General features: G+C 43.0%; 1 protein-coding gene across 1 annotated transcript; it reads left to right on the forward strand.

Annotated features, from left to right (window-relative positions):
* Positions 1–9,408: 9,408 nt before the first annotated feature.
* Positions 9,409–19,375, forward strand: inhbaa (inhibin subunit beta Aa). The gene is made up of 2 exons (XM_030769149.1): positions 9,409–9,871; positions 18,600–19,375. Exons 1-2 carry the CDS (start codon positions 9,409–9,411, stop codon positions 19,373–19,375), a joined length of 1,239 nt encoding a protein of 412 aa, XP_030625009.1.
* Positions 19,376–19,814: the final 439 nt, after the last annotated feature.

A 19,814-nucleotide genomic window follows, 5' to 3' on the forward strand; every position in this document is an offset into this window, starting at 1 on the left:
TGACACTGAAAAGTGGCAAGAGATAAAAGTAACTGTGAGGAAATGACACCGCTTTTAACAACTCTTAGAAAAAAAATACAGTTGACCAACATCCTATGTTCATGTCTCACCTTAATCCAGACTCTCTGCTTGTTCATCCTGAGTTTGCTGGAGTGTTAAGTAATAAACAACTATTGTATCAAAATCCCCTTGTCTTGAGTTGTGTTTCCCAACAGTCAGTCATTCATTCATCAGATTAATTTTAGTCTCATTAACAGAGTAAAGAACTAGTCCGATGTGACACCCTAAAGTTTAAAGGTTAAAGCAGGTCATTCTGTTAACATGTTCAGCGTCATGTTTAAACAAGTCACAAATATAAATTTTGCTTTAACAAATGCAGATGGATGACATAGGACACAGACTCTGTGTGCCACAACTAAGCTCTAGCATTCACATCTTCTATAATAACAGCTGTACAGCTCAGTTCTTGGTACTTTGTGATACTCCTCTTAAAGTCTATGGGGTGTGTGCGTGTGTGTGTGTGTAAGAGACAGAGAGGGAGATTTCAGAGGTAACCTTTATCACACACTATTTGACATGGTTCAATATTTTCTTCCATTATATGTCACCTCCCAGGAGGACTGTAATTTGGGCCATGGCGTGTTTGAATATCTATTTTTGGATGAGTGATTTTTTTGTCCTAACAAAGGATACACCTTGGGTGAGTCATGACATTACGGAAACAGAGCTGTAAAGGTGTGTCGTATAATTACGTACAGATTTCTTAAACGGTGAAGATTACATCATTTCTTGTGATGATAGATGAACATGATGATACAGGTATATTTTTAGATGTCTCATTACTTTATTCAAAAAGATATACTATAGATATCCAATGTGGAATACCCACAGTTCATACTCAGGTGTTAAACAAACTTGTTTTAAAACTGAGCAGCAAAAACTCTACAATGAAGCACTGTGAGTGTTTCTTGTCATAAACACACCAGAGAGCAGGACGCAAGTGCGGAGTGGCAGGGTGTTTAATGCAAAAAATACACAGGTTGGAAAACAAACCAGACTTGGGAAGACAGGAGCACAGGAGACAGGCAGGATACACAACCAGAGACAAAGACTAAACTACAAACACAGGACTATCTAACTTAGAAATGTAGCACCCAGAAATCACATAGAAAGTGAAGACTTTCGCGAGGAGGCGCAGAAACAAAGGGTTTTTTAAAGAGAGAGGAATCAGAGATAACAAGGTGATTACAGATGATGAGATGACAGGCCAATGATTAGTAGACCGGCGACGCAGATCTCTGAATGGCTGGTGTCGTTGTGGGAGGAGACGAGGTCGTCACATTTCTACATTTTTGCTTGCTCCTTTAAAAACAGTAGTCAGTTTCTATTACTGTTAATGTATCGGACAACGTCACATTCAAAAAACTAAAATACTAAGCATTTTCAGAAGCTGCAGGGGTGTTGTAAATATCAGGCTTCTCTGTCAACAAACTCTGTGTCAACTCCCCTTTTCTTTTTCTTTCTGTTTCTTTCTTTTTTGAAAAAAAAAAAACGTTCGCCTGAATTTGTAACAGAAACATTTTATAATTTTGTCTGAAATACATAACACACTGCTCATTTGTGGGGCAGTTCTTGCCCACAACGCTGTGCTCCATCACAAATGGTTTGGTCAGACAAAGCAGTGGGCTTGTAATATGGTAGCTTGGATTTTAATTGCTTTCAGTGATGTCTTTTCCAGTGTTTTAGCAAGCTAACGACGCTAAGCTTGGCATCATTTTTGTGAACCGTGACAGCTGACTGAGAGAATACATATACAAAACTGATGCATTGAAGTTCTAGCCAAGTATATACTACGCTGAACAACTAAAACTGTATTTGCAGAGCTTATAAAATTTAAACAAATTTAAACAGCAACTGTCTGTGATATAAATATCCAAAACATTTATATTTGTTTCATATGTTTTAGGCGATTGTTCCAAAGTCTTGTATCATGTTACACAATGTAATGTAAAACGCAAACTCATTGTTTAATATATGTGACACTTAATAACACTACAGGGCATGAGTCACTCAACTTTGTCATTGTGTGATACAAAAATCTGACTGATGAAATATGTATAACTGGGATTTAATGAGTCAAACTGCAATATAAACCTGTCGATTCAGTCCCAATTCTTAAGAAGGCCAAACTAGCTTGAACCAGCAAAGCACCAGTAAAGTCCAGGACTTATGGTTACAATTAGTCATTTCAGTTTCATCATTTTGTCCTGAAGACTCCACCTCGGGCTGTGTAAAAACCAAAGCTCGTCTCATTCATGTGCTAAACACAGCCTCATCAGAGAAAATTCCCATCGTGTCATTACGCCACAGGAAATTTTGAAATTGTTATTGTTACTGTGTGTGATGGGAGTGTGTCGTGAACAGTAACGTAGGCCTGCGTCTTTCTCTAAGTCTGTCATTTACTTAATCAGGCAACAGGATCTGAATCATACCACTCAGCTGTGAGATGGAAATTTAGATGCAGTCTGGAAGATAATTAACATACCTGAGGATAATTAATGTAACTGAAATGGTGAGTGGGTTCTAAGTACTGAGAGAGTAAATGAGGACAGCAACCAGCAAGACAGGGAAAAAACTGCCATTACAATATGTACATGTTTGAAACAAATTTCTCACAAAGATGCAAGGATCAGTTTCAGGTAAACAGCTAATTAAAACCTAACAGAGACGGAAAGGGAGTTTATTAAGGGTTCAAGTAGCAAAAGCGACAATTTAAAACTGGAAATTAGTCTTGAAAATGGAAAACTTGCTATTATTTTTGATCTGCTCTAATCAAATTTATTGGTCCATTTTCTGCAGCATTTGTAAAAATAACAACCAAGAAAGCAGCTCTTATTTCTCTGCCAACATGGCTTGCCAAATATTTTCAATTTACACATCTCAAGGTGCCAAAACAAGGCAAGCGGGGATTTCTGTAAACACTCAGGGGCTAAAGTCTTCAGAATCATGGACTAATCCAATCAAAATGGAAAAAACAGAAGGACCATCCAAGAAAATGTATGCTTGGCTTTACAGGGCTCAGAAACCAAGTGATAAACATTAGCATCTACACACACTCACTCACTCATTCACTACAGACAGTGGTAACCATCTAATTCATTGTTCATGACGAATTCTGGCTCCCTGACTCACGTTCCATAAGTCAGCCTAAAGATATGGTGGGGGGGTCCTGATTCAGATCCCTTTCACCCTTCATCATACAAAAGCAAAGAGCTCGGGAGTCCCGATTTGATGAATCAGTGATTCATTTGTGCCTGTTCTGTGATATGACAATGCACTGGAGCCTGGGGTATGTCTGGACACACAGACTGGTTGGACGTCAGACCAACAGTAGCGTGAGTCCAGCTGTGGTTTTTTTCTTTAAGGAGTGAATATGGGGTTTACCATCAGTCCCAAAATGCTTGTGTGGTCTCAGACAGTTGACAGTAGATGCTGCATGGGTTTGGTCTGAGGTTCTGGTGTGTGTGTGTGTGTGTGTGTTTGACTCTGTTTGACCAAGAATGTGGTCAAAAGATATTTTCTTAGTGGTTTTGGTTAGGTTAATGCGGGGGATGAATCATGGATGGATGTAAAAGCAAATAAAATTAAGTGAGTAAGCAATACATTCTTTCTGTGGCGTCATTCAGCCATGATCCACTGGTCTTTTAATTCAGCTGGCCATACATCGAACTGTCAAAGCTCTTACCAAGCGTGACAAGTCCCAATCAGTAAAAAAAAAAAAAAAAATCAGAGAAAGAAAAATAAATTCATGCAACAGCAGAGCATATTTTGGATATCTAAAAAGGCCAGTAACCTTTTAGACGCACAACTGAGCACAGACATACACACATGCACACACCCATATCTGTACCTCCTACACACGGCACACAAACAAAAGAAATGAGAAAAGCGGAGAAATCCCCTTAAACGTGTGCACGTGTATATATGTGCGTATACGTGTGTGTTTGTGTGTGTGTGTGTGTGTGCGCGCGCGCGCGCGTGTGTGTGTGTGTGTGTGCGTGTGCGTGTGTGTGCGTGGGGGGGTGGGAGTGTGCGTACTTGGAAGAGGGCTGTCATGGAGTCACCGGCTTTCACAAACAGTTTTTTTTTTTTAAAGCTGTCTGGGTTCCCTTCCTTTCCCTGTCAAACAGCTGCGTAACAGATCCACCCTCCTCTTCCCTCTCTCTCTCTCTCCCTAAAAGAGCATGTCTTGGAAACAGTGAGGCTACGCTAAACCAGTGCTGTCCTTTTCCAACAGGACCGGAACAATCCTCCATCACACTCATGGCCTCCAGCGATTATTATTATCAACGAAATGAAGGTTGCAACGCGCCTGCTCGGATACAGCTGTTTGTGATGGGTGTGTTTGTGACGATCAGAACTCTGCAGGTGGTAGCTTCACTTACGCATTTCTGACAACAAACCTTGACTGGCTGCTTCGCGTGTCGTTCTGTTAAGTTTTGACCTGTCTCATAAACTTCTGAGCTGCGGTTCATGTATGGATGGCGCGTCCAGGATGTGCAGGTCTGGTCGTAAAGGAGTCTATGGGAGGCATTTAACAGTGAGAAACACAAAGTCCTATATTTCATTCCCATTGGTTTGCACATGCTCACCAGTAGACACAGTCTATAGAACACCCATATCCCCTTTATCCTTTTTTCCGTCTTAACCCAGAATCTTATTTTAATGGCAAGATTTCCGTAACAAAACATTAATATCATCATTACAGAAACAGATCTGTTGTGAGTTTTCCTTGGCCTAAGCACCAATCCGCAGTAACTCAAATAGCTAATGTGTTACAGAGAATTGATTTCAACAGTTGCATACGTGCCGACAGTAGACTATTTATGGTAGACTTTCAGGTTGGAGGCCCGCTTGACAAACCACTACACCCTACCTCACTCTAAGGCATATACAGACCACTTCTTATAAATAAACAGGCGGGAAGCTTTCTTAATAAAGATGCTTTTCACCTGGGTGGGGTTTGTTACACTTGAAAAATTGGCTATAAAGCAAGCCAGACACACATTAGACACGCTTCTAAGCTTCCAAACTACATGGGATGTTGAACACACAATGTCAATTTAGGTCAGGCGGACTTGAAGAATGAGTTAATTTAGAACGTATTAATAAGGTCTTGTTTAAATATACAACAAGCAGAACACCCTTGAGGTCTAAACAAACTGCGATCTCTGTGAAACAACAAACTAACCAGAGGAAGGTTAATCATTTTTATCATCCAGGACACATACCTACCGCATCTTTGGTGTCTGCCTGGAGGTTTTATGTTTTAGGGGAGTACAGAGAGTTCTCAGCGCTGGAATGGAATGGAATCTACATCATCCCTGGTCACTGTTTACCAGTTCATGCTGTCAATCAAGGTCCTTTTCTAAAGGCTGTAGGGTTAAGTTATTCTGCAAACCACTACAAACCATCAGTTTGCCCAAATCAGACCAAACATTTCGACAAATAAGAATGGGATAAGATCAGCAGCTGGACATGCAGTTGTGCTGTCAGTTCTGCAATTCTTTTCTCCAGTGTTTAGTAACTTTGACATGTAAACAAGAGACAAACTGGACAAGCACATCTCTGAAAGCAATTACCGAGCTTTGTGCTTCATTTAATCACATGCATGAAAACATGTTTAATATTCTAGCTCCCAGATTGGCTTTCACCATCGGAGGACTTTTTAGATCTGTGATCGCTATGCTGAGAAAAAAAAAGGGGGGGGGGTTATAATGGGACGATGTTATTCATTGAAACCTCGAAAACATGTTTGTTTGTCCGTTTGTGTTTTGGATTCCCACTATCCAAGCGCAGGCAAGAGCAACAGCAACTTGTACTGTAAGACATTCTCAGCTACAGGTCTTCTTATAGTGGAATCTGGAGAGAGAGGGGGGGGCAGAGAGAGAGAGAGAGAGAGAGAGAGAGAGAGAGTTTTGCCTTGGTGAAGCTCACATCTGGAGAAAGATTTACTCATCCCCTCTATCCCTCTCTTTCTCATGGGGTGAAAAGCGCAGATCCCTCCCTCCCTTCTTCCCCCTCCCTTGTCCAGTTTTAATGGGCTCTCGTCCTCTCCCCGCCGTGATGGTGAGGGATGGAGTAACCCACGTGTCACCGGACTCCCATCGCTCTCTCCGTTATGTGTCCCCCGACGTGAGGATGAAGATGGAGGAAGACCATTCATCACAGGCAAGCTGGCTGGCTGTTGCAGGCAGCCCAGTCTAACCACTGGTCCCTGCTACACCGTGAGAGCCCAGCCCCCTACCCAGCTACACTTTAACACCACTTTCTTTATTGCTCACATTATCAACAGCATTTTTCTGAGTCTCCTCCCTAGTTAATACTCCACATCAGAGTGTTTTACAGCCATTCCAAGTGTCTCTCTCAGCTCTTTTTTTTTTCTTGGAATGACAGAAGTGTAGCTGAGCCATTCATGTTTTCTTGTCCTAGCCATAAACCCTAGTTCCTCAATAACAATTATTAGTCTCACAGTGGCCTGTTTTAGCAGTTTTCTCCTCCAGCTGCTTTCTTAGAGTGGATATTCTCACATATGCATCTCTCCCTCTCCCTATCTTACTCTCTCTCCCTCTCTCTCACTTTCCTTCTCTCCCTTTCTCTCTCTTTGCCCCCCCCCATTCTATCTCTCTTTCTCTCGCTCACTCCGCTTCTCTCTCTCTCTCTGTCTCTATCTCTTTCCTACACTTGCTCATTCGTATTATCGTATTAACTAACAACAAACATATACAGACATACAGACACAAAAGTAAACCAAGAAAAAAAGGCATATATCATATAATTTAATATGTTTCTTTCTGAGGCCACCTGAGTGATTCACTGTCCCTCTTTGCAGCAGTGCAGTCAAACCACAAGGCTCCGTTAGGTGATCCAATCCAGTCCACTTCACATAGCACCGTTACAAGACAGGTCCTAAGGGAGGGCATTGTAGCCATTTCCCTGACAGTCTGAGAGAGATGGAGGGAGAGAGAGAGAGAGAGAGAGAGAGAGAGAGAGACACTCCACTTACATACACCTTTATAACGGACAATAAAACTATTCATAACTTTTTCCGTGTATGTCACAGACAACTCCATCCTCACAGCACTAAATCCAACTTGACAGTAATGTCAAAGTCAATAAATCGATGTGGAGGAAATAAATACGGAGAGACGTAAACAGTGCTGTAAATAGAAAATAAACCAACTACAGAATTTCCACAGGATCCCATGGAAACAAAAATGAGACAATAAGGAAACTGTGTGATGTAGTTAATGTATAAAGACAGATGTTTTAATACTCCTACTGTCATGTGTTCAGAACTCAAAACATCAAAGGTAATAAATGAAATATACCACAGGAGGGAGTTGTTGAGCAACTTCTCATTCAATCGCAATGTAATTCATAACAGTTATGTCCTGGGGAAAGAACTCATTTGCACCTTCAGTGGATGAAATTACAATACAGTAAAATAATAGAATTAAACAAATTTGCCCAAATTTCTGATATGTAACTGCAAATGAGCTTAGTTATGCCTAATTATGTCTATTATAAATCAGAAACACAGGTAGTACCGACTTGTTCTGTTACAAAAATACTGTATTCAAATATGAGTCTGTATTACAAACTATGGTGTTCAGCCCCTGAACACCATAGCCCCTTTCAGCCCCTTGTTCAGACTTTCCACTTTCAAGAGAATGATTCTTCTTTACACTCAGAGTTTACACACTAACCACAGTAAACATCATCATTAAGGGATGATGTAGCAAGTAGCGAGTAAGGGTGATCTCGCCAAAAAAAGAAAAAACCCTGATGTCTTTTTTTGGTCAAGCTGTCTGTAGAACTTGCGGCAACTCGTTGTGAAAAGTGTATGACTGAACGTTGTGCCTGGATATTTCCACCGAACTACAGACGGGCGAGTCACTTGTGCCCCCAGCTCGGCCTTTGATGATGTCACGCCCCAGCTGCCTGTATCACGTAGGATCCCAGACGGATCTCTTTAGCCAGTCAAACAGGAAGCTGGCCTTCTGGGCACTTCCTGGTGAATCCGTGCTTCAAATCAGCAGCAGAAGTTCTTTCAAAGCGATGAGGCATCAACATCGGAGTTTCACAGCCGCAAAGGCTCTGCAGAATAGGAACTTGGTTGAGGGCTTCTGGATAAAGCAAAAGGGAAAAAAAATAAAAGCTAAAATAATTCACAGGATACTTACAGATGACCACTATTGCTCAATATGAAAACAACAGTTTCCTATGACATCAGCAACGATTGTGGAGAGGAGGGGAAATTTACAAGACACATTTACAAGAGACTCATGTTTATCAAGTGTCATGTGGCACAGTCAGTCAAGTGTTTCAGTATGAATGTTTAGAAGTTACTGTATTTTTTAGTGAGGCAAAGAAACCTGTGTAATTTGCTTAGTCTGTAGACAGTCAAAGCTTTTCATTTACTAAGACCATAAATGAATGAATCAAATGGTTCTCTAGTATAAAGACCAAACTCTGACTAAGCATGGAATTTATTGAGATGATGGTTGAGAGATTATGACTGGACAGGTCATGCTTATTTCAAATGATTTGTCATTGTCTGTATTTCTAATCTTCAGACCCTGCAGGGGGAAAACCTTTGCTGCACTCCAAATAGGACAATTACAAAAAGAAAAAATAAATACAACGAAAGAGGGAGGGGAAAAGGGGGGCAGATAGAGGGAGGGAATCAGGAGGGGAGGGAGGGTGGAAAGTATAATTACAGAAGAGGGAGGCAGAAGTACAGACAGGGATAGACGAGAGAGAGAGAGAGAGAGAGAGAGAGAGAGAGAGAGAGAGACAGCAAGAGCCCAGCCCACTTCTACAAAACCATTCAACTCGTGCACTGTGAGCAGTCCCAGAACTCTTGCGAGCACACAGCTTCCCCGGGGCACCTCCAGAAGCCGACTGCCCTTCCCACACAGAAACTTCCCAAGGACCAAGAACAGAAAAATCCACAGCAACTTGAGCAACTGGCAGACCTACGTTTCCTTCCCATCAGTACTTCTTCTCAGAGCAGCTCTGTCCTTTTATTTTTTAATCTACAACAAGGATTATTTTCCTTTTTTCCCCTCTCCACTTTTCCAGTAGTTTAGACCAAACTTTTTTGCTCATTCGTTCAGGCAGTGAGCATACTTCACAGGGTTGCAGACTCTGTTGCCAGCTGTCAGTTCCTGAGGGGGACTTTTTTTGTTCCATTGTCAAACAAGAGGAACTTTGAGGTTTTGTAGTGGGTTTTTTTTTCTTCAGTTTTTGCTGATTTTCATACAAGTTAGTTAGGCTGATTTGGTCAGTCAGAACAAGTACACCTCCTTTTTCACTTTAACAACTCTCCTCGTAGATCCAAGGATGTCCCCTCTCCCACTGATGAGCAGGTTCCTCCTGCTACTCCTCCTTCGAAGCTGCCTTCCCAGCGTCATGGCGACATCAAGCTCCACGGCAACAGGGAGCCTGACATCATCACTACCCGAGCAGCCCCAGCTAGTGCCAGGGAGCACAGACTGCCCGTCATGTGCGCTGGCACGGCTTCGGAAAAGCGGATTGGACGCATCTGTGACGGGTGACGAGGAGGAGAGTGCCCAGCAAGATGTGGTGGAGGCAGTAAAAAGGCACATCCTCAACATGCTGCACCTACCAGCGCGGCCCAACATCACGCACCCTGTTCCCCGCGCTGCCCTCCTCAATGCCATCCGTAAGCTGCACGTGGGTCGCGTGGGCAAAGACGGCAGTGTCCAGATTGAGGACGAGGGCCACAGCCGTACCGATACAGAGCAGGCTGAACAGACTGAGATAATCACCTTTGCCGAAGCAGGTGAGTCTTTGTGAGCGTGTGCTGAGTGCATGCCTGTGTTAAGTGAGCAGTGTTAGCCTCTAAATGAGTTAGCCAGCTATCCCTGCCTTTACCAGGTAAGGAGGCTGACCTTATCCTGTCAGTTCTGAGAACTCATTCTTTTGAGGCATGCGTTCACAGGCAGGTGGGTGGAGGGCTGTTTGTAACTAGTGACTTGATTACAGCTGTGTGAAAGAAGACTGTCAGGAAGCTTGTAGCCTCAGCTTGAAAAGAGACAGAGCAGGAGAGAAGTCTGTTGTAGTGTTTTACTTCACCTTACTCTCCCCTAAATTTAAGGTCCCTAATAAACCCCTGCTGGGTTAAAGAATCACTAATTGCCTTTAAAAAAACCCTTGGGCTCTAAGCGTTTAACTCCCCTGTGAGGTTTTCTCAGAGGCAGTAAAGCGGCACTTACCAGACGAATGACGTTTTTTTTTCTTCTAGGAAACGGTTTAAACGAGTTAAGGTGAAGAAAAAGGGAGGGATAATAAAACGACTTCCAAGTTAGGATAAAACTGTTCTGCTACCGCATCTTTATTTTATTTTTCGAAGGCAGGTGTTAGGACGTAGTCGGCAGCCATAGTTCAAAGGTGTCGTTAAACAGATGATGTACAGAGAGACACGGTACTTGTCTGAGTCATACAGGACGCAAGTGGCTCGCAGGAAGAGTCGCGCGCGGAAAAGCGCGGCAGCACTCAAAATATGTACCAGCAGATTAACAGCTATGTGAAAACATATCGGACTGCGTAGTTAACTAAAACCTCTGGTTGCTAATATGTTTTCTGGGATAATCAGAACAAAATTTCCTTCTTACGCGAGCGACACATGAAGACAGGTTTAACAATTTGAAGAGAGCATAATTTATCCTGGCACAGCAAAATAAACATAATAGCTTCTATTTATCATTTTTGAGGGAAGTGGTTAGGGTAGATGGAGTACATATCCTACTTGAGGTAAGTATACAGGAGGGGCACTTAGATATACAAAGTGCCACTTAAATTAGGTTAAGAGCTCGTATTGGCCGCGCAAGAGCTTCCCAGTTCAAATAGACGACAGAAGTACATGGAAACTGTCCTTAAACTCCCGCTAACTATCACAGCTACTGTTTTAGCACTATTTGCTGATATAAAGAGTAGTGTGCTTCTTTAAAGTAGCCTACTTGACATAACCGTTACACTTGTGAGCCTAAAAACTCGTTGACGCCACTGTGAAACTTATGTAGTTGGACCATTGTAGGTAAAGTTCGTTGAGTAATGCTGTCGACTTGTACTTGAAACAGTAAGAAGACCAAACGAACTTCACCGAAACTACCCCTGTCTTAGTGCTTTGCCCTGGCTGAGTGGAATGCAGGTTTAGGAATCGAGGTTGTTATCCTACCTATGAATCCCTGACCCTATTTACTCTACTTTTTATGATGGCCTGAACATACAGTTCGAGCCAGAACACCAAACACCGAAGTACTTGGGACACTACTCATTCTAATCCTCCAGCGCACAACTGTAGCACATAACACTGCAGTACCAGTTGAAACGAAGCTCACGTTTATCTTCAATGCAGCATTACCTGATCAGAATTTCCCCTGACCTAATGTTGGTCTGGTCCAGTAGCCCATAGACTGTTAAACTGAATTCTGTGCAAACAAAGCAAATACGGATTCGTGTAGATTTAGTAATGTAAAAGGAGAGATTGTCATACCAACCGGAATAAGTGTATTTGATCTCTTCGGCTCTCTTCGACCTTCGATTTAATTGATCTCTTAATAGACTCGATTGTATATCGCTCCGTTCTCTGAGCTGTATGTGAATTCGAGGCATAGTTGACAAACATGTTTATCGTTGCTCATGACCATTTTTAAACAAAATGTTACCAAGTCATTTGAAAACGTTTTGGTATAAACCGTATTAAGCTGATACAAAAGGCTGTCTTGGACTAGACAATGGAATGCACTTAGGGATCTGAAATGAAGATTCGCAGAAGGAGGAACTTCGCTGTTTCTCATCGTTTAGCTCAGTGACAAGAAAAATACTGAATAGTAACCGATTCTTACCTAAATCCGGCTCCCCACCGTCCCGCTTGAGTAAGCTATTTGACATTCGTATTTTTCCTTTGCAAGGTTTAGACATGATATTCTCTAACCCACCGCAAGGGGGAATTCCGTTATAATTTGATGTATAGGTTATTTGAAACAACAGATCTTCTCAACAGACAAAATGGGATGTATTATATCATATTATAATAATCAACGCCATTGTTAAATCACTTAAAATCTCTAATGTAGAGCCATCTTATTACACATGTCCACACCAGTATCGTTTTAGTGAATACAGCTACGCAAATATTTTAGGAGAGCAAGGGCACAGTCCCTTCTTATGTTTATTGTTCTTGTTTGGAGGAAATCAACTTAGAGTTATTGTGGTTGCCTCAGAGTCTGTCACTAGTCACAGACCTTAATGCAACCCAGGCTGGGAACTCGTGGCTGTTTTTGATCTTCACAGTGCTGCTCACATTAAAAAAGAGAAAAAGTTTAAATGAAAGTATGTGCTTTTTGAAAACCTGCAGTTATCTATGCAGTTTATATTTTTGATTCGTCCACGCTCCTAGCGTTTCATGTAGATGTCAAGAGAGAGAGAGAGAGAGAGAGAGATTCCAATGTCTTCCTCTTCAGAACTTTCTCACTCTTCAAGAACACAGTGAATTGTGGGTTTGTAGTAGGTGTGGGACATGATCTTCTTTTTACAGAGTGACAAAAACACCCACTTTTAGTGGTTTTGTTTGTAGATGTGATAGTACTTCTTCCACTCCACTGTGCTCAGGAATCCATAGCTTCTCTGACTCTGGTTTTCGGGCTGCATGTGTGTGGCTGTTTCCCTGTGTGTGTGTGTGTGTGTGTGTGTGTGTGTACGTACACGTGTATGTGTGTGTAGTTGATATCCTGTAACCTGACCTTAATTGAGCCATCAACTGATAAATCCAAGGACTACACACAGAAGGAGTACAGAGACACTGAGTGTAACTTCACATAGCACTTTAGAAAGCATGCAAACATTTACTCTGAGAGAGGAGAAAACGGTCATCTGACTTGACCATAAGATGGATTTTGCTCAAGTTCAAGGTCATTTGAGCTATTTCACTTCATGCTGTATCTGATTCAGCACTATACACAAGTGCTAATTACTATCGATGTCAATCTAAATCCCGAGGAGGCATGCAATTAGCTTTTGTGTATATTAGCATGCATAATAAAGTGAGGGAATTATGGACTGACTCATAGCTGCGCTCCCCTGGCTGCAAGCACTTCTAACTGCAATCCCAATCATCTCAATGCACTCTTTGCCAACATACATATCTGAGGAATTTGCTATTTTACTTGACACTGTCACTATTACCCATGTTTGCATTCAGTGCCAGAGGTCAGCAAGATAAAAAACATGTCCCACAGAAATTGGCCAGACAGCTTTCACAAATGCTGTATAGGACAGGAAGGAGAAGCTGTGGTTTTCAGAAACAGTACTGCTTCTTTTGTCAAATCCCAGCCAGATGTCAAAAGACTTGTTATTTCAAGCGCCTTCTTATTACAACAGCAAGAAAAAGGAAAGATTTGTCAAAGACAGACTTCTGTGAATATTTTCCCATATCTATGAGGATGGTGAAATTAAAAATAAACTCAACTGAGAATGCCTTGGGAAATGATGTGTGGACTTATGTCGCTGTTTGGCCAAAGGCCAAAGAGGGCACAAGAGTTCCAAGGATGCCTTTAATGCACATCATAGGGACTGTGGGGCAAACAGAGTAAACACACTATGCTTATAACAGCTGGTCTCAGATCAGAGCTGATGGTTTGTCGAAATAATGGTTCAGATAAAGAAAAGATTTAGGAGAGCTGATCTAGGCCCAGTTGTAAGGGGGTGAAGTGGTACCAGTATCTTGCATTTAGGTGAGTGAGTAGTGAATGGAAAAATACCTGTTGAAGCAATAGTGACAAACATGAATAAGCACAAAGTGGTTTTTGCTGATGCCATACCACTGTGTCATGTTGGACTGTTTTGCCATAGATGGTGTGGTTCATTGTATTTTGTAAGAATGATTTCACTTCCTTTCTACTCCCCCCGTCTGTGTTGATTTCACTGTTTTGCACATTATAGTAAATACCTCGAAATCCCACACTCTGGGGAACCACAACTGTGACAGTAAATCGTGTAACTTCCGTAACTTGTGTTGATTTTCGGAAAGCACAGCTGCCCGTTTAACGTGTCCAAAAGGGTCATTTCTCTGCTGGAAAGAGAAGTCAATGTTCATTGGATTTTAAAGAGTTCCCCCTAAAACAGAAGAATGAAAGGAATGTGATCCTAACGCCAGAGCTATGTCCAAATCAGGTGTATCTCTGCATTATGATGAGGATTTTACAACCCAGTTGTTCAAGTCAAGCATTGGATTCCAGCACTTAACTATATCAATATCTAACATTCATAATAATAATAATAATAATAATAATAATAATAATAATAATAAAGATAATAATAATAATAATGATGGGGGAAAAAACAGCATCAGGATGATGCCTTTGGGGTAAACAAAAGCCAGTCAGTTGTCATGGTTGGACGCTTCTTGAAATAATACATTACCTCTGTCCTCCATGCAACATTTGGGTTGTTTAAGGAAGGAAAGCAAGATACATGGCTGCTTCCAACCCTTACTTGAGCCCGTGTCTGTTATCTGTTAGCCTGACACTTCATATTCCATCCAGACTTGTTCATGTGAGTGGGTTATGACTCACCAATGCCAAGTGGACCAGACCTATGATGGATGCAGTAGTGATTAGTAGCTAATAAAACAGACATAGGGGCTTACATGGGATTCTAGAAGTAGTGCTATTGCCCTTAGATACCTGGGATAGCCGAGTCTCTTGTAATCTCTATCTTTATGACACTATCCGTAGTTTAACTATGGTTTAGGCCTCACTTAATCCTTATCCATTTTCCACTGACAAAGCTTCAACTAAATTTAGTCTCTGCTGCAGATATTTCATGCAACAGATTTTTGTCCGGTGGCTTCAGAGTTTATTTGTTGGTTGGCCTGGTGTTGTTGGTATGGGTTCAACCACTGAGGTTAGCACAGAAGCGACAGAGTGTCTCTCTCTCACAGACTCCAGAAAGGTTAGGAGCGGGAGCCGGCCGTAACTCTCCTGCTTTTAGCCCCATTGTTCTCTGGGAGCTGCCGCAGTGCCTGGCTGGGGCTGGGGAGACTCTCCTCCTGGACAGGGTGTCCGACTGTGGGACTAGGCTCGTAAATCAGCATTCTGACCCCCCTCCAAGTGCAGAAGAGCAGATAAAGAGGACGAGGCGCCGGAGGAAGGGAGAGGGAGCTCTCAGGGCGGAGAATGAAGTTACCGGGCTGTAGTGTTGTTGACCTCTGTGGCACATGTAGAGGCGAGGGTCTGCAGGCTGACCATCTCAGTGATGTTTCATCTGAATTTAAGGAGGGATCTTTGCAGGAGTGAAGAGTTGGAATCACAGTGAAGAGAGGTTGGGTCACAAGTCTTGGGAAGAGCCCTGCAAGAGGAGATTATTATGTAAATCAGACAGGATTTCTGGTGACTTTGAGGTCTATTGAGTGCCAACATACAGCTATAGTCTGCTTCATGACAGTAGAATCTGCTCCCTATGGGGGAAAAAAAGACTAAAAGGCAGTTAATTATATACTGAAACTTTGAACAGTGGGCAAAAACCAGAAGACTGATAAGAGATTCAAAAGCACATTTAAGTGCTGTCGATAATACATCTTTCGTGACATTTTGCCTGTGTCATTTGAAGGTAGCACTGAAACATGCACCACAGAGTGATTGCACGTCATCTCCATACAAACGAATATGACACATACACATCGTGGTTGTTGATATTAGGCAGACTCACTACGTAGTTGTTTAGTCTCTTAAGTCTATTTTCAAAATTGATATAACTATGTTTGAATTCCCCTGGCAGGTAGAACACTTGGTGAAATCATCCATGTATAGATGCTCGCGTCATTTAAGAGTCAGACTAATTCTCCCTGGCGTTTTCTGGTACTTGGAGGGAAGGTCACTCTGGGTTGGTGGAAAAAATAGGTCAATGAGCGCCGTTGCAGGACATTCAAGAGGGAAACAGGAGGTATACTTCTTGAGTCATGATGCCCCTCTGTTTGTAAAATATGAATTAGCCATCTGGTGTTTCGTCTCAAGATTGCCCTGGAAAGTAAGATAGTTCAAGTTCTATTTTATGAATTTCATCCCTGAAATTCCTCAGCACACCGAGCAAAATATGTAACAGTCCTAAAAGCGATTGCGCCGTGGTGATGTTTGCAGGAACTAGACGGGACAAGCTTAGCAGCTCAACACAGCCAATCCAGATGAGATAGGCTTTTTAATGCATCTGCTGAGTTTAGAGCTAAAAGCTGTGCACTCTGCACTCCATAAGCTCTGTTCCTCTTTGAAGATTCACAAGTAATCTTCTCTGGTGAACAAGAGCCATTGCCTTTAATCAGCACTGTCAACAAATTAGCCAAAGACAAATCACATCACTCATTACAGTCAATTGGGAAGAGTACAAACCAAACCATCTAAAAGTAAGGCGTGTTCGGGCAACATCCTTCTTGTGGCGGGGGCTGACTCTCCTCAGAGAAGCGCCCAATGGACATGAAGGCTGGGGCACTGCAAGCCATACAATATGACAAGAGTCCAATGAGGAGATCAAAGCCACTGATCCCCCCTAAGGTAAACTAGATAGAGAGAGGGATTATGGGAGTCATTAACTGAGGGAGTATTTGGACAGGAGTGGAGTCCTCCCTCTGTCCTCCGCCCCATTTATGCCTCTTTAAGTTCCCAGGTGATTCTGTATACCCCCCCCCCCCCCCCACACACACACACACACACACTCCCCCCAGCCCCCCCACCCCCTCTTGCTTCTTTGAAGGCATGGAGGTAGGGAATGTGTAAATGTTATTTTCCATCTTTGTGTGTGGGACAGCTGTGCAAACTGTGCGCTCACGGCTGAATTGGTGTTTATTGTTGAGGGATTACTGTACTGCTCCATGGTCTTTCTATCCCACCCTTTGCTCTTCTCCCAAATGCATTCAGAGCCATGCAGAGCTGTGGAGCTCCCTTGCACTCTAGTCCTCGTTAGGAAGGGTTTTTTTCTTCTTTCTCCGTCTCACTCTTTAGAGCAAGGGCCCCCTCGCTAGAAGAGCTGGAATAGTGGGGTTTGCACAGCTTAGCAAATGCTAACGATATGCTATTCTTTTGCCGGGTGCAAGATTAAAAAGGAAACAATGAGCTGGCCACCACTGGAAAGACCCATTATTTTTAGACCAGCGTTTGTGTGGCTCGGCTGTGTTTGGACAGATGGGCATGGGCCAGGGATCTGTAAACACACACACACACATATACACACGCATGCACTCTCACACACACACATATACACATGCATGCACTCTCACACACACACAAGCATGCACCCGCATGCACTCACACATGAACACACACACACACACACACACATACACAAACAGATACAAGTATACACTCACTGACATCATTGTTTTTGTGGTGAAGTCCCATAAATCAACAGTTATATACTGTAAATGTTGAATTTGTTTACAGTTTTACAGAATTCACGCACCACTGAAATTCCATATCAATTATGTCACATTCTTCCTGAGAAACACGTTGTTTCCGGCCACGGTTACAGATCTAACTGTACTTGTTTATGTTGTCGAGGATTGAGATAGACCATCACACTCAGGATGATCTGATGAGGTGTCAGGTCACAGAAATTGCGGAAGAATCAGCTGCAAGAGCAAAAAGAGTTACAGCCAAAGAGAGGAGCCAGAAATAACCTCTTAGCGTCTTGTCGAAAGTCCACTTAGTGAAGATTTGCTTCAGTAAATGGAGGGGGATTAGTCTGAAAGTTACAAAATGATCTGTGAATTGAAGCTTTCCAGAAGCTTTGACGGTGTGTTTCTAAAACACTAAGGAGCTAAGCCAGTGGGAGGAATCCTATTCGGTCCATAGAGACAGAGAGCCACTGAAAACATGCCACATCACTACTCTCAGCTGTGCACTAGTGCTGTACCTTGTCAGGCTCTTTATGTGTAACTGTATTGCCATAAAAAAAACCAAAAAAACCCCAACAACACAGCCCCAGGCAGACCAGCCCTTAATAGTTCATTTGGCAGGGGACCAGGAAAGGTGATGCCGAACAGTTGTGCAACAGATCGTTTGCTGTTTGCAAACCCCACAATTATCTCAATTTCAAGGTAGAGCAGGAAGAGCTGACGAAAAGTGGGTGGGGTAGAGTGTTTGTGTGTGTGTGTGTGTGTGTGTGTGTGTGCTTGTACGTATATCTTTCAACAGCTGTTTTATATTTCTGCCTATGAGACACTTGAAAAGAGAGCCAAAACAAAAAAATGACCTCTGTACCAAACTTTACTGTATATGAATCTAAGTTAGGTCCACTGAGATGACAGGAAATCATGACTGGGCACACACACTGATCGTTTGGGAGCTGTGTCATTACTGTAACTACAGAGCTAAAATATCCTCACTGCTCCTGCCACTCCCTCCCACTGACAACTCTGATGTGGCTTATGAAACAGTCTACAACTGAATTAAAATAGCCTGTTTAAACTAATCATCAAAATCCTTTTCTCTCTCTTTTTTTTTTTTTTAATTTGCCTGCAGGCGAAGCCCCTGGTTTCATCAACTTCCTCATCTCCAAGGAGAGCGGCGAGATGTCCCTGGTCGAACAGGCCAATGTCTGGCTCTTCCTCCGGCTGAACAAGAGCAACCGTAGCCGGGCTAAGGTCGCCATCCGCCTGCTGCTGCGGGAGGGTTCCACCGAGACGCTGCTGGCTGAGAAAGCCGTAGATACTCGCCGCAGTGGCTGGCACACCTTCCCCGTGTCGGGCAGCGTGCAGGCACTGCTGGAACGTGGTGGCAGTACACTCAGTTTGCACGTCCACTGCCCGCTCTGTGCTGAATCCGGAGCCACGCCAGTCCTGGTCACCCAATCAGGAGGCAGCGAACGAGAGCAGTCCCACCGTCCCTTCCTGATGGCTGTGGTGCGGCAAGCGGAGGAGCACGGGCCACGGCGACGTCGCAAGCGAGGCCTGGAATGCGATGGAAAGGTGCGTGTCTGTTGCAAGCGGCAATTCCATGTCAACTTCAAAGACATTGGCTGGAACGACTGGATCATCGCACCATCTGGCTACCACGCCAACTATTGCGAGGGTGACTGCCCCAGTCACATAGCCAGCATCACGGGCAACTCCCTCTCTTTCCACTCCACCGTCATCAACCATTACCGCATGCGCGGCTACAGCCCCTTCACCAACATCAAGTCGTGTTGTGTGCCCACGCGTCTGCGTGCCATGTCCATGCTCTACTACAACGAGGAGCAGAAGATCGTTAAGAAGGACATTCAGAACATGATTGTCGAGGATTGTGGCTGTTCGTAAAAACGTAAAAAAAAAGAAAAAAAGACTGAGAGGGAAGAACGAGGGAAAAGAGAAGAAACAGAGCGTCGAGATGGACAGCTAGAGGCCTGGACTTATGTATCAAAAGAGACAGGACTTTGTCGTTAAGAGAAAAAAAAGGTGATGGAGGGAGGAGACAATAAAAAGAGGAAAAGGTCTTGTCGTCCTCTTTCTCCATCCCTCGATCTTGCTCAGTCCCGAGACAGACGCAGGCCTCTGTATTGACATGGCGACCGCTAGTGTACGGACGTCCGCAAAAACCAGTGGGTATCTGTAACTCGGAATAGTCTCTGTGGCACTTTCAGAAAAAAAGAAAAAAAAAAGAATATATAATATATTTTTGTTACAAAACAGAAGGTGAGAGGTGAGAGGATATTTATGCGACCATGATACAGTGCAGTCTCCTCTTATGTGCACTGTA

Source organism: Chanos chanos, chromosome 3, assembly GCF_902362185.1.
Source record: "Chanos chanos chromosome 3, fChaCha1.1, whole genome shotgun sequence".
Taxonomy (NCBI): domain Eukaryota; kingdom Metazoa; phylum Chordata; class Actinopteri; order Gonorynchiformes; family Chanidae; genus Chanos; species Chanos chanos.